Source organism: Cervus canadensis, chromosome 28, assembly GCF_019320065.1.
Source record: "Cervus canadensis isolate Bull #8, Minnesota chromosome 28, ASM1932006v1, whole genome shotgun sequence".
Lineage (NCBI taxonomy): Eukaryota > Metazoa > Chordata > Mammalia > Artiodactyla > Cervidae > Cervus > Cervus canadensis.
Genome location: NC_057413.1, coordinates 8,422,355 through 8,434,916, shown reverse-complemented (window position 1 = coordinate 8,434,916; position 12,562 = coordinate 8,422,355). Strand labels below are relative to the sequence as shown.

At 43.3% G+C, this 12,562-nt stretch overlaps 1 protein-coding gene across 12 annotated transcripts in view; it reads right to left on the bottom strand.

Annotated features, from left to right (window-relative positions):
• The window catches only part of PHACTR1 (phosphatase and actin regulator 1), a 490,759-nt gene that overhangs the window by 216,053 nt on the left and 262,144 nt on the right, over positions 1–12,562 (bottom strand). The window contains exon 1 of one of the 12 annotated variants that reach the window (XM_043450088.1): positions 12,050–12,220. The exons of the other annotated variants lie outside the window; for them this stretch is intronic. Within the exon in view, the coding sequence (XP_043306023.1) occupies positions 12,050–12,149 (100 nt within the window). The 5' untranslated portion in view covers positions 12,150–12,220. Of the gene's footprint in view, positions 1–12,049; positions 12,221–12,562 lie in introns of those variants that run through there. 12 annotated transcript variants of the gene reach the window in all.

Sequence of the window (12,562 nt, the reverse complement as noted above, 5' to 3'; positions counted from 1 at the left end):
GCAAGTGTGCAGAGGGCTCGGCTGGGTGTGGGGGGAGGCCACGCACAGCCAGCAGCAGATGGCAGAGTCATCTGTTCACGGAGCTCAGGGAAGCCCTCCGCTCTTTCACCTTGAGAGAACGTGACGGAGGTTCTCCCAGTCCCGCAAGCTCCACAGCCTGCCTGGCTCCGCATCCTTCCACCAACCATCACTGCGGACCTCGGAGAGGAGAATACAAGGAGAAAAGACAGACTCAGGCCCTTCATCCCTTCTGAATGTGGAGGCTGGCACCACAGAATGAAAAGCACAACACCGCCCCCGCCCCCCGCTCCCAGCCGTGTTTTCTAGTCTTAAAAAATTTCCAAAAGCCTTCTGAAGACTCTTGAGATCCTCTGGAAAAACAAGCATGATCTGCCTCTCCTTTCCCCACTTTCACAAGGAGGGAAACCGAGGCCAAAACTGAATGTGTTTGAGGCCAGTTTGTATCGAGGCTACTGGCACCAGGACTTAGGAGCTGGGTTCCCAGAGGGTGCTTTGTTTTCCTAACCCTCCCCTGGAGGCTGCTAATTCCTGCTGTCTGGTAAACACTGCCAGGAATTGCACTCTTAGGATTCTGCAATAAAAATAAGCCATGTTTGCTTTCTAAAAGCATAGTGGAAACACTTCCAGTTAAATCTCACAATAATTTATGGCTATGATATTTTCAAAGTTACTTTATGTCATTTCATTCATGGTGAATTATGTACTTTGAGCAAGTCACACACACTGACCCATCTACTTATGGTTTAAATGCTAAGTGTCATTCCTATTTGGTCCTCAACTCATGCTTATAAATCTAATGGTGAATTTCAACAAGGTTCCATCAACAGTGTTAGAGACAATTATGTGCTCAGTCATGCCCAACTCTTTGCGACTCCATGAACTGTGGCCTGCCAGGCTCCTCTGTCTATAGGATTTTTCAGGCAAGAATACTGGAATGAGATGCCATTTCCTCCTCCAGGGGATCTTCCCAACCCAGGAATCAAACCCGTGTCTCCTGAGCCTCCTGCATTGGCAGGAAGATTCTTTACCACTGAGCCTCCTGTTAGTTCAGTTTAGTGGCTCAGTCGTGTCCAACTCTTTGTGACCCCATGGTCTGCAGCACGCCAGGCCTCCCTGTCCATCACCAACTCCCGGAGTCTACTCAAACTCATGTCCATTGAGTCAGTGATGCCACCCAACCCTCTCATCCTTTGTCCTCCCCTTCTCCTCCCACCTTCAATCTTTCCCAGCATCAGAGTCTTTTCAAATGAGTCAGTTCTTCGCATCAGGGGGCCAAAGTATTGGGGCTGTCTGTTAGAGACGAAGCAAAAAGGACTGTACATCTGATCTAATTTCATTTTGAGCAGTTGTCTTTTTTTATACAGAGGTGACTATTAATGTCGACATGAGATTCAACATTCCTCTTGAAAGAATCTGAAGCTAAAGATTTTCTATTGGAACCCATTTATACATGATGCCATGTAAATCTTCACCCAATATATACATTTTCCCCCAAATTGACACTACCTTAGGGTGGACCATACACATACACACACACACAAAAACCAATACCTTATTTGGTTATACCTTATTTATGTCAGAAGTTGCTCTATTAGATGTTTCATCATCTTTTTTTTTTTTTCATCATCTTTATAAGATACAAATTGGGGATATATAATGTCCCCAGTTATGAGTTGATGTTTATATTCTAAAAATGCAATAATCACTGTACACTGTGTCTCATCTAAATGGAGCAGAGCAGAGAACAACTTTTAAACGGGAAAGCTTGGAGATTCCCTGGTGATCCAGTGGTTGAGAGAGTTTGCCTTTCAATGCAGGGGGTGTGGGTTCCATCCCTGGTTGGGGAGCTAAGATCCCACATGCCTCTGGGTCAAAAAACCAAAACATAAAACAGAAGCAATACTGTAACAAATTCAATAAAGACTTTAAAAATGGTCGCTATAAAAAAAAATCTTTAAAAAAAAATGAGTCAACTGGAAAGCTTTAGGACTCTAGGGCACTCTGTGAGGGTAGCCCCGCCCAAACCAGAGCCATCTCCCCTTTTATCTGGTTTATACATGAGGGTCTTCTAAGATACTCACAAGTTTCTTCTTCCAAAAGGTAACTCTCGTCCTTATGTCTGTGGTCTTTTAGCTCTTGAACACAGATGCTCCTTTTACTATGTATTCCCTCTTCTGTGTTCTTGGAAAACGTTGAAAAACTGACCTAGGCACCCAGCCCAATGACTGCAACACTCGCCAGTAACCCAGGTTACATCTATCGTCTGACCACAAGACAGCTGCATTCATGTTCATGATTCTGCCTCAAAGACAGGGAAGAAGGATGGGAGGGGTCCCGCAGCTCATTATGTCTGCTCCCACTGCAAAGGGCGCTGTCAGCTGCAAATATGAAAACCTGTTCCTTTGTCTTCCGTTTTACTTCAGGCGGTGGCGTTCTGACCACAGGCTGCTTCTAGGGCATGAATAATTCATACCATGGCTAACTGGAAATTGTAGCGTACTCTTCAATGTGGATACGAAAACAATAGGGCTCTGGGCCAGCAGAAAGGTTCACTGTGTGTTCATCTGGGGGATGATAAGTTTCTGTCTGGGGACTGTTTGGCTTCTTTAGTGAGCTCGGGAAGGGACTCATGGATCAGTGAGTCACTGAGATTTGGAAAGGCCGAGTCTTGAATATGTAGCAAATCCATCATAGCACCCATAGCCAAGATCAACTGCTAGAAACAGCCTTTCACCGTGGGGGAGTAGTCCAGTTCATCAGACGAGTAAGTTTCCAAACATATAAACATTAACCCCAGTATCTGCTGCATATGGCAGACAAACACTTGCCCATAAACAGACTTAAGTCTCTCAAGAAATAACCCCCGATTCTGCTCTGGGGCCGGCCTGTCAGTGACGGATGGTCATTAACTATGTGGCAGATTGCATTCCTCGCTCTGTGCCAGGACATCCTGGTGCCAACTCTTACTGAGAACACCTTCAGAATCTGGAGGTCTCACTACAGAGCAACTCCCCAAAATCCCAGCCCAAACCAGGTATGGAGTGTGGTAGGCTGTAACACCCTTTGAAAAGTGGATTTCTATCACAGGAAGAATTAAACCAGGCTTCACCGTTCCCTTTGCTTGCTTGCTCCTCTGTCTTTCTGCTCATAACCTTGGAGCGATACTACTGTTTAAGAAAGCCGCTTCAAGAGCAGCTGGTGCATCACTTAAGGCTGCTACTGAACTTGACCTAACACAAAAACTGAGGCAAAGGGGCAAGAGAGGCAGAAGGTGGCAGTCCTAAAATTGAGAACTAAAGAGCGGAGCTTGGTCCCTCTCCCAAGAGTCATCGCTGGGGTTACAGCTTGTTTAGAAGCTAATTACTTGATTTTATAATTACTTTTGTGGGTTACAAAATAATTACCGTGGAGGCAAGTCTCCCTGTGCCAAAATAGCAGAGGCGATTGTTCTAAAGTTCACACCGAAACAATAACAGCGTCAAGACAGTTTGCTGTTAGGTGGGGATTAGAAATACATCCCCTGTGTCACATGTGCTTGCCTGAAGCCCACATAAAGGTCACGGTGGGGGTGGGGAGCGCAAAGATACTCCACAAACCCAATTCGGATGAGTTGTTTCTTTTTAGGTTGATTTTCATTTCAAACCTGTCCCTCTGCCTACACTAGGACACCACGCAGCCTTTTGAAAAGAGTAAAACTGCAGTTCTGGTGAATGAGATAGACAAGCGATTGAGTCCCTTTCAATCCTAAAATTAGATGTGATGTTAAGACAGTCAATAGCCATACTTCCTAACGATAGGAACGGTGATGTAGCAGGCGTCGGCAACATTCTTCTGATAAAAGCCAGAATAAGTATTTGGGGGTCTGCAGATCTCTGCTGCAGCTCCTCGACCCAGCAGCTGTGTGACAAAAGCTACTGTGGACAGTACATGCACAATTCCGCATGGGTGAGCTCCAACAAAATTTTATTTATGGACACTGACATCTGAATTTAGTGTAAGTGTCCTACATCATGGAATAGTCTTTCTTTTGATTTCTGTCAACTGTTGTAATTGTAAAAAAGAAAAAAAAAAAAGAACCCCTTCTCTGCTATGAAAACAGAGGGCTCACAGACCACAGTTTACCAATCCCTGATGTAGTTGGGTTTCAGGCAACTCAGCATCTTCAGGGAAGAGAAATAAATCTCACAGGTGGAAGAAATTCAGGACAGAGGTGACTCAAGAGCAGGCAGAGGGTTGATGTAATTCTCTCTCTTAATAATCCTCCAGGGTGACTATCATCCAAAAACACATATAATTTCCTCTTTTGCTTTTAAATGAATTGAGTTTGTTTTCCGTGTTCCTTTCTTCCTGAATTTTCCAGAAGCAATCATTTTCATATTTCATTAATCACTTTAAGAAGTGAAACTCCACTTTCCAAAACATGTAGCCTCAAGTGTGTGTGTGTCTTAGTCACTCAGTCGTGCCTGGCTCATTGCGACCCCATGGACTGTGGCCCACCAGGCTCCTCTGTCCATGGGATTTCCCAGGCAAGAATACTGGAGCGGGTTGCTATTCCCTTCTGCAGGGGATCTTCCCGACCCAGGGATTGAACCCGCGTCTCCTGCATCGGCAGGCGGGCTCTCTACCCTCAGCCACCAGGGAAGCCCAGTCTCCTCTTGGAAGTTCACATCTCAGAAGCAGCCAACCATGGCTGCAGAGGTGGAAGCGGAGGGCTAGCCCAAATGTAGCAGCATCAGTAGGTGACGTGGAGGAAGACACAACCCCTGAGGCTGCTTCCTCCTCCCTAAGATGGTCACAACAGGCTTTCCAACCCTAAAATGTCCTGATGATTGCAAGGAAATAACATGTGCAAATTTTACAGTGTAACATAATGTATTTCAGTGTCTAGGTTTTCTCAACTTACTGGCTTTAAGCTGACTGAATCAACACTCTTCTTGACCACCAAATCTCACTTCCTCTCTTAATAACCCTCCACTGTGACTATAATCCAAAACACAGATAACCACCACCATTGGAAAGATGTAGTGGAATAGGACTTTATCTTCGCTGATGTTGGGAATGTACAACAGTGCAGTCACTTTGAAAAAGAAATGGGCAGTTCCTCAATTGGCTAAATAAGCTGTTAATGTATGATCCAACAGGTCTATTCTTAGGGATATACTCAGAAGAAAGGAAAACAGACATGTACACCCACACTTACATGTAAATGTTCAAAGTAGTATTATTCGTAACAGCCAAAAAATGGAGAGAACACAAATCACCACCATCCACTGACTGGTGAATAAGCAAAACGTGTCATATCCATACAATGATTCAGTGATAAAAAGGAATGAAGGGCTTATGCATGTTCCAGCATGGATGAGCCATGAAAATGTCATGCTAAGTGAAAGAAGTCAGCCAAAGAACTACATATTGCCCGATTCCATTCATACGAAATGTCCAGAATAAGGAAGGCTACAGAAACAAAAACAGATTAATAGTAGCCTAGGGCTAGGGGAGACAAAATGATTGGAGAGACTGGCTAAGGAGAGTGGGCTTTCTCTTGGCGACAACGAAAATGTCTTAACATTGACTGTGGTGACAGATTACCACCTTGTGGATATACTAAAAGCCATCAAATTGTACACTTTAAATGGGTGAATTTTATGGTGTGTGAATTATCTCTCAATAAAGCAACTAAAACTCCAGTGACATTTTTCACAGAAATGAAAAAAAAAAATCCTGAAACATGTATGGAACCACAAAAGACCCCAAACAGCCAAAGCAATCTTGCAAAAAAGGAGCAAAATTAAAGGCACACTTCCTGATTTAAACTGTATTACAAAGCTACAGTAATCAGAACAGTATAGTACTGTCACAAAAACAGACACATAGATCAGTGGAACAGAAGAGACAGCCAAGAAATAAACCCATGCATATTTGGGCAGTTAATTCATGCCAAAAGAACCAACAGTATACGAGGAGGAAAAGGCACTCTCTTCAATAAATGGAAAACTGAACAGCTACATGCAAAAGAATGAAACTGAATCCCTGTTTCATGACCTACACAAAAATGAAATCATCATGCCCCCTCTCTGCCATGTCTTAAAACTCTAAACACCTATTCATGTCTAAAACGTTCTTACCAGTTGTATCAACTACAGAAATGAATGTTGGGGACTAGCAAATAGGTTCCGATCCTTGCCCTCTCAATAAAGTCATATTTTACCTATTGATCTTTTCTATCTCCTTCAGACATATGGGTCTATTTTAAGCTATAGATTTTACAAATATTTTAAAAATATCTTCTCCTAAACTGAGTGAATATTTATAGATGTCAGTGAGTCAGAAAGATATTAGAGCAGAAGGAGAAATTAGCAAAACTACTTACAAGTTCAAAGTCACGCTGAAGATAAGGCAAACTGAATTGCTGGTGCTTGAAACTGTTACTGGGCCTTTGTATGCGTACACCAGAATAGCAGAGTCTTGGTCTTTTGACACTTGCTGCTCAAGGTCCTCAAGTGGCTGTTCTTGGTTATGAGTGTCAGACTCAGGGCCCTTCTTAAGCTCTGCCAGCAACACCATCATAAAACATATATAAATTTGCTTCAATATAATACAGGACTGGGGGAATATGCGAGGAAACTAGAGAGATCATTATCTTCTTCAGTCTACATTTGTATGTGTGCAATTTTTCATAGTAATAGTTTTTAAAAAGGTAGCTCCATCATGCTACCTCTGCTTAAAAATCCCTCTACTGCCTTCGGTGTTGCTGACCTAAAACAAATAGACTGCTGGGAACTTCTCCAGCAAAAAGATGGATTCATTCAGGATCAGCAGAGAAATGCAACTGGAAGTCTACAACCCGTGAAAGTCCCAGAAAGGGGGCCACTTTTACAAAAGGGAAAAGGAAGCTGGGAGGACTTAGCCAACAAAGAGTCCGTGGCTTTTCACTGGCTGAATCCTCACCAGGAGAGAAGAGTCTGTCTTCTTCCTGTTGGGCTCTACTGTCCTCCCAGGGCGTGAGAACTCCCCAGTTCGGTCTCCCAACTCTATTTCACTGAGACTTCTGTTTATTAATAAATATTTTTACAGTGCTCCCTGGATGAAATCTGAACTCCTTCGTAAATTGTACCAAAATCTTCCTGATTTCTCTCTTGCCCAAGCCAGGCCTGACACTCTCTACTTTCTGCCTCCAAAACAACACCTGACCTTCTCATACACTTTTTAAAACTTCTGTGCATCTGTCTGTCTACCTATCTCCCTGTATATTATAAGGTCTTTGAGCACAAAGACCATACTGTCCCATTGACTTTTATGTTCCCAATGCTTAACCTGGCACATAAAAACGCTGCACAAATATATCAGTGGGAAAAAATGAAGAATTGTCCCAACATATGTTTCTGGACTACCTCATGTCATTTTCCCCACATTCCACTAATTCTATCTGCTGAACCTCTCCCCTTTTCTGAGCAAGTTATGCATGTGTGCTAAGTCACATCAGTCATGTCCAACCCTATGTAACCCTATGGACTGTAGCCTGGCAGGCTCCTCTGTCCATGGGATTCTTCAGGCAAGAATACTGGAATAGACTGTGCTGTTTTGCAGTTTAAATCATTTGCACATTGTTTTCCTCACTGACATGCCCTTCCTTCTTTACCTGAGAAAATGCCTCCATTAGGTTCTTGTCCAAATATCACCTCCTCCAGGAAGCCCTCCTGCCTTACTCACACAGTTAATGGCTTCCTCCAACTTAGCTGTTTATTTTCCTGTTGCTCTAAGATCCAAAGGCAATAGCTGGTTATTGTACCTATTGGTATCTGAAAGGGTCCATCACTTTCAGCACACATACGCTGCTAATTTTATAACAAACGTTTAAGAGAATCAATCAATAGCTCAGTTGGAGGAATTCAGTCCACCCTCTGTATCGCAGATGCAAAACGCACAGGTATGGAAAGCAGATTGCATTTATTGCACTAGGCCATTTTATACAAGGTACTTGAGCATCCCTGGATTGTGGTGCCCATGGAGGGTACCTGAAACCAATCTCTTGCAGATACTGAAGGATGACTGTATATGATACTTTAACAGAATTTTAACAGCCCACTTTGTTAGAATTTCCCTGCTTTGTACACTCCCTCCTAACACCCCACTAAGTCCTTCACTTCTCTTCACTACTGTCTCAGCGCATGCCTTTCTTTTCAGGGTTCCAGCCTTTATATACCCTGCCCAAGTTAGAGCCTTTCCCAGGCCCTCCCGACTTTAAGGAGGCGGATTCCCATCTCTACCCCTTGCTTCAGGCCATGCCTTCCATAGCTCTCCCTTTGTCTCTGAGCGTCCTTAGGGCCCATGTTGATAGAATTCTCCAGTAACTACTTCATCCAGCTGTTCATGTTTCCTCTTCAAGATCTCACCTTGCCTTTTTTTTGATTAGTCTACTGAACAAAAAGTGCTTATTCATTGTAAATTTAGACATATGCATGAGCCCTTTCATCTAGAACGAGTGGGTCATGATTTTTAAAACTCTAAAACCACCACAGCAGATTAATTTTGAAGTGCACAATGCTGAAGGGGCTCTTCTCCCATCTCACTTTTCCTTGCTTTTATTAGAAAGATACGTTTTCACCGTTAAATACAGAGTAGAATTGGTGCTTTCATCTTGGACCCAATCCAGGGATGTTTGATTACAGAAGAGACCAAGGAACGCACAATAGCAGGAGGAAAAATCCAAGACAAAGTTGAACTTGGAGGTAACAATACAGATGATAGTAATCACAGCTAATATTTCTCCAGCACCTTCTCTCACCAGGCACCATGCTAAGTGCTTCGTACCAATTATCTCATTTAATCCTCACAACTCCATGCAGTAGATAGTATCATGGTATCCTAAAGTCACCCAGCAGGCAAGGGGAGGAGCTGTTATTTGAAAACAGGCAGTGAGGTTCCAGGAGTCAGCTCTGGACCACTATTAGAAATTTCTTGCTTCATCAAGGGACAGGTACTGTTAGCAGCCCCAACACCAAATGGTTAGATCTCGGGGGACTGCTCACCTCATCTTTATGCACCTCAGTTTCCTCATCTGCAAAAGGAAGCATTTGACCCACAGAAACTCATAAGGCACTACTTTCTAAAAGGCTGTCTTACGGAATGAAACTTACAGTCAGAGTAATATAGAAGTATTACAACAAATTGTTTTTGTTCTAAAAGTTCACATTGGAATCCATCAGAAGACATGTTAAATATTTCTCATCCTGAAGATAAAGTTTGGAAATGCATCTAGTAAGTCACTGGATTAGTGATTTTATATATGAATATTTGAAGAATAGAAATCATATTTAGTGAAGTGAAAACAACCTTGAAATATTGATCCATTACATGTAAAAGGTACTGAGTAGCAGTTACAATCAATGTCTTGTTTCTAAATCTATTTATCATTTGATTGCTTTGTAAATAGGCCACTATAAGATAGAAGTTTCAAGATATTCTTTAAAACTTTTCAGAATGTGTCATTTCTATTGAAATTATATCTTAATACACAGTAATTAATGGCATAATTCTATAATTCCTCACTAATAGACTCAAAAAGAATTCAAAGGAGAAAAGAAAACATGTATGAAATTATATACAGCATAGAGCCTAGATTTCCCCCCAGAGTTTTTACCTATTTATAAAATCAAATTCTCCCACTGACTTCCAATAAAAGTTCAGTGATAATGTAGCTATGTCTCTTGGAGCTTTACAACATACATAACTTATAATCTACTCATCTAAAAACTTCTCCCCCCTCTATTCCTACTAATGACAGCCTCTCTAAGTAGGAAAAGCAGGTAAAATTAAATATGCTAGGAAATTGTACAATTCCTTTCAGTTCACTATCTTAATAAACCTGGCTTATCGGGACTGTACATGTATATATCACAGGCACATATACATCACAGTACTTAATTTCCTACATTCAGTATAGGTGTCATAAAAAAAATAATCAACTTGAAGGCACAGTGGAAAGCACTCGTTTCAAAGACAGACAAAGATTCTAATTTTTTCTACCATTCACCTACTTGTGGCCTTTACACCAAAGTACTATAGTAGCTTGTTTCTGCATCTGAAAAATGGCTTCAGTATTGAACCAAAACAGCAAAAATGAAAGGAACACAAACTACCTTGGGCCATTAAAGGTGAACTACATTCTACAATTTTTAAAATCATTTTATACTTAAAAATAGAGTCAGCCAAATATCTTTAGTTCTAGTTAGTGGATACCAGGAACTTTAAAAAAAAAAAATACTTAAGTAAAAGGGCAAGTGCTGAAATGCAATTTCACTTCTTATATATGTTCACTGAGCCAGGGATCTTTTTTCTTTTAAAGTTTATTCTCTATCAGCCAAATAGTTTTATAGATTGTCTTTAGACTGAGTTACAAAAATGTTTAAATATATCCTGTATATGAGGAAATTAAGATTGAGTCTCAGTGGGCAATACCTCTATAAAATTCTCCCTGTGTAAAATTTCAGCTAAGGACTTTCCAGTTAGACCAGAACTTTCCTTGGTGGCTACTAAATGGCCTCCGTGGTGCTGAAGGAGAAACCTAACACATTTAGGGTGCTGGACACAACACAGGCACACCCCACCATAAGAAATGTCCTCCTCAGTCAAGTCCTACCAAATCTGTTGGCCTTACTACAATCTTTACTACACACTTCCTTTAAAATAGCTGGCTCTTCCTGGCATGCAGAAATAGATGACTCAAATGGAAAAACAGCTGCTGGAGAACTTCACTCGCAGAATCTCCACTCATGACGACGTACGATTCAAGGTCAGTCTCCTCGGAAAGTGAAATTTATCTGAACTTCCTTTCCATTCACAGTGGGCAGTGCTGCTTTGGGCTCCGGCAGTAAAAGGAGAAGGGTGAAGCTCCTGACCTCATTTTTTCTCAGTGACTAAAGAGCGCAGCACACTCTGCAAGGCAGGATTAGCCGGGGGAGAACTTGGCAAAAATTAAGCACCCCCACATGAGGTTCCCCCTACACAAGAATCCTTTGAAAGGAAAGGCTTTAGTCCCATCAGGTGATGTGTGAACACCCACAAAGACGGCTCCGTAACACATTCTGGAGCGTTTGAGGTTGTGGAGATGACGCGTATTGTAAGCAGAAGCATCGTGTTCATAATTATATACATGAACCCACATCCCTGAGTGGGGTATAGACCCGTCTTTACTGCAGTAACATTCAGGGATCCTAATTTAAATCAATTCCCCAAGGTTGTGGAAGCAGCCCATCTGGGAAGCAATTCCGTCAACAGAATGACTCATTTAATAAATATTTTAGCCTGCATCTCATGCTCTATTATAGTAGACAGTAAAAGACCGGCTTTAGATCATCTCACTAATCCATTTATATATCCCATAGGTGCCGTCAGCTTAGAGAGTAACCACAGGACCACGCGCATGTCGGTGTGTGGGTTTCCTCCCCCAGACCTACCAGGGGTGCTGCTTCGAGTGGTGTGTGCCTGCCGGATGCCTAACGCCATCCCCCTCACAGCCTCTCTTGCAGTTTAATCAAAGAGAAGTATAATTACGCTAGCAGGACTCTTAATTTTGAAAAGACATTAGCCAAGCTAGTCACTTCATTACGCTGCACTTCAGAGGCCAGCAAGGAACCAGAGAAAGCCCTAAGTAATAAGTGCTCTTCCGAAGGGAACAAGTGAACCCCGCCTGGGGCTGGTAGCAGAAATCTGCCTGCCCAAGCAGGTGTGTGCAGCGTCAAGCCAGACGATGAGCTTCAGCCTGGCCAATAGCTAATGCTTTCCCTGCAAAACCCGCTGCCTGAAACTTTTTCCAGACCTTCAGAGGCCCTCCCGAGCCAGCTCTGTGAGCTGCTTCCAACTGCCTGGGGGAGGCTGGACCGTTACAGAGGCGCGCCCACAACTGCAGAGCTTTCTGCCCGTGCAGGGCTCTCCCTGCTGCTTGGCTCCGTCTGCCCAGAGTCGCTGAGGCCCGGTACCCTTTCAACCGCCGCGCTCTGATCGGTTTGGGGGGCGCTCTTTAGCTCACCTGGAGGAAGCCGCTGCCGTCTCTCCCCCACCTCCCACATTTGGCCACTAGGCATCATTCCAGGAGGGTCCAGCAACGGCACTCCAAAAACCACGGCCATGTTTTACTCCGAACGGACATCATTCCACAACTCCACAAGTCTCCAAGGCGCAAGGCTCTGGGGCCGAGGCCAAACCACCTCTCCAGAGTCAACCCACCCGACGCCCACATCTGTAACGCAGCCCAGTAGAGCTCACATCCTATCATAACGCAAGGGTGGGAGAACAGCTGAGAAGCCCAGAAAGCTAGGAAAGCAGGTGGAATCGTCTCTTTAAAGCTAATCATGTTGCCCCTGATGAACCCTCTAAAGCCCCACCTTCCCAAGAGAAAAATCCCAGAGTTGCCTCTTTAACTGTTTCAAACCCCTCGTTTGGGGGGAGCATTTCCATCAATGGTCTAAGCACGGATGCGGTCCGGGTTTGGCTCTGGGCAGCGCTCCGCAAAGTGCCGGCTGGGCTGGCGTCACGCCCGGTT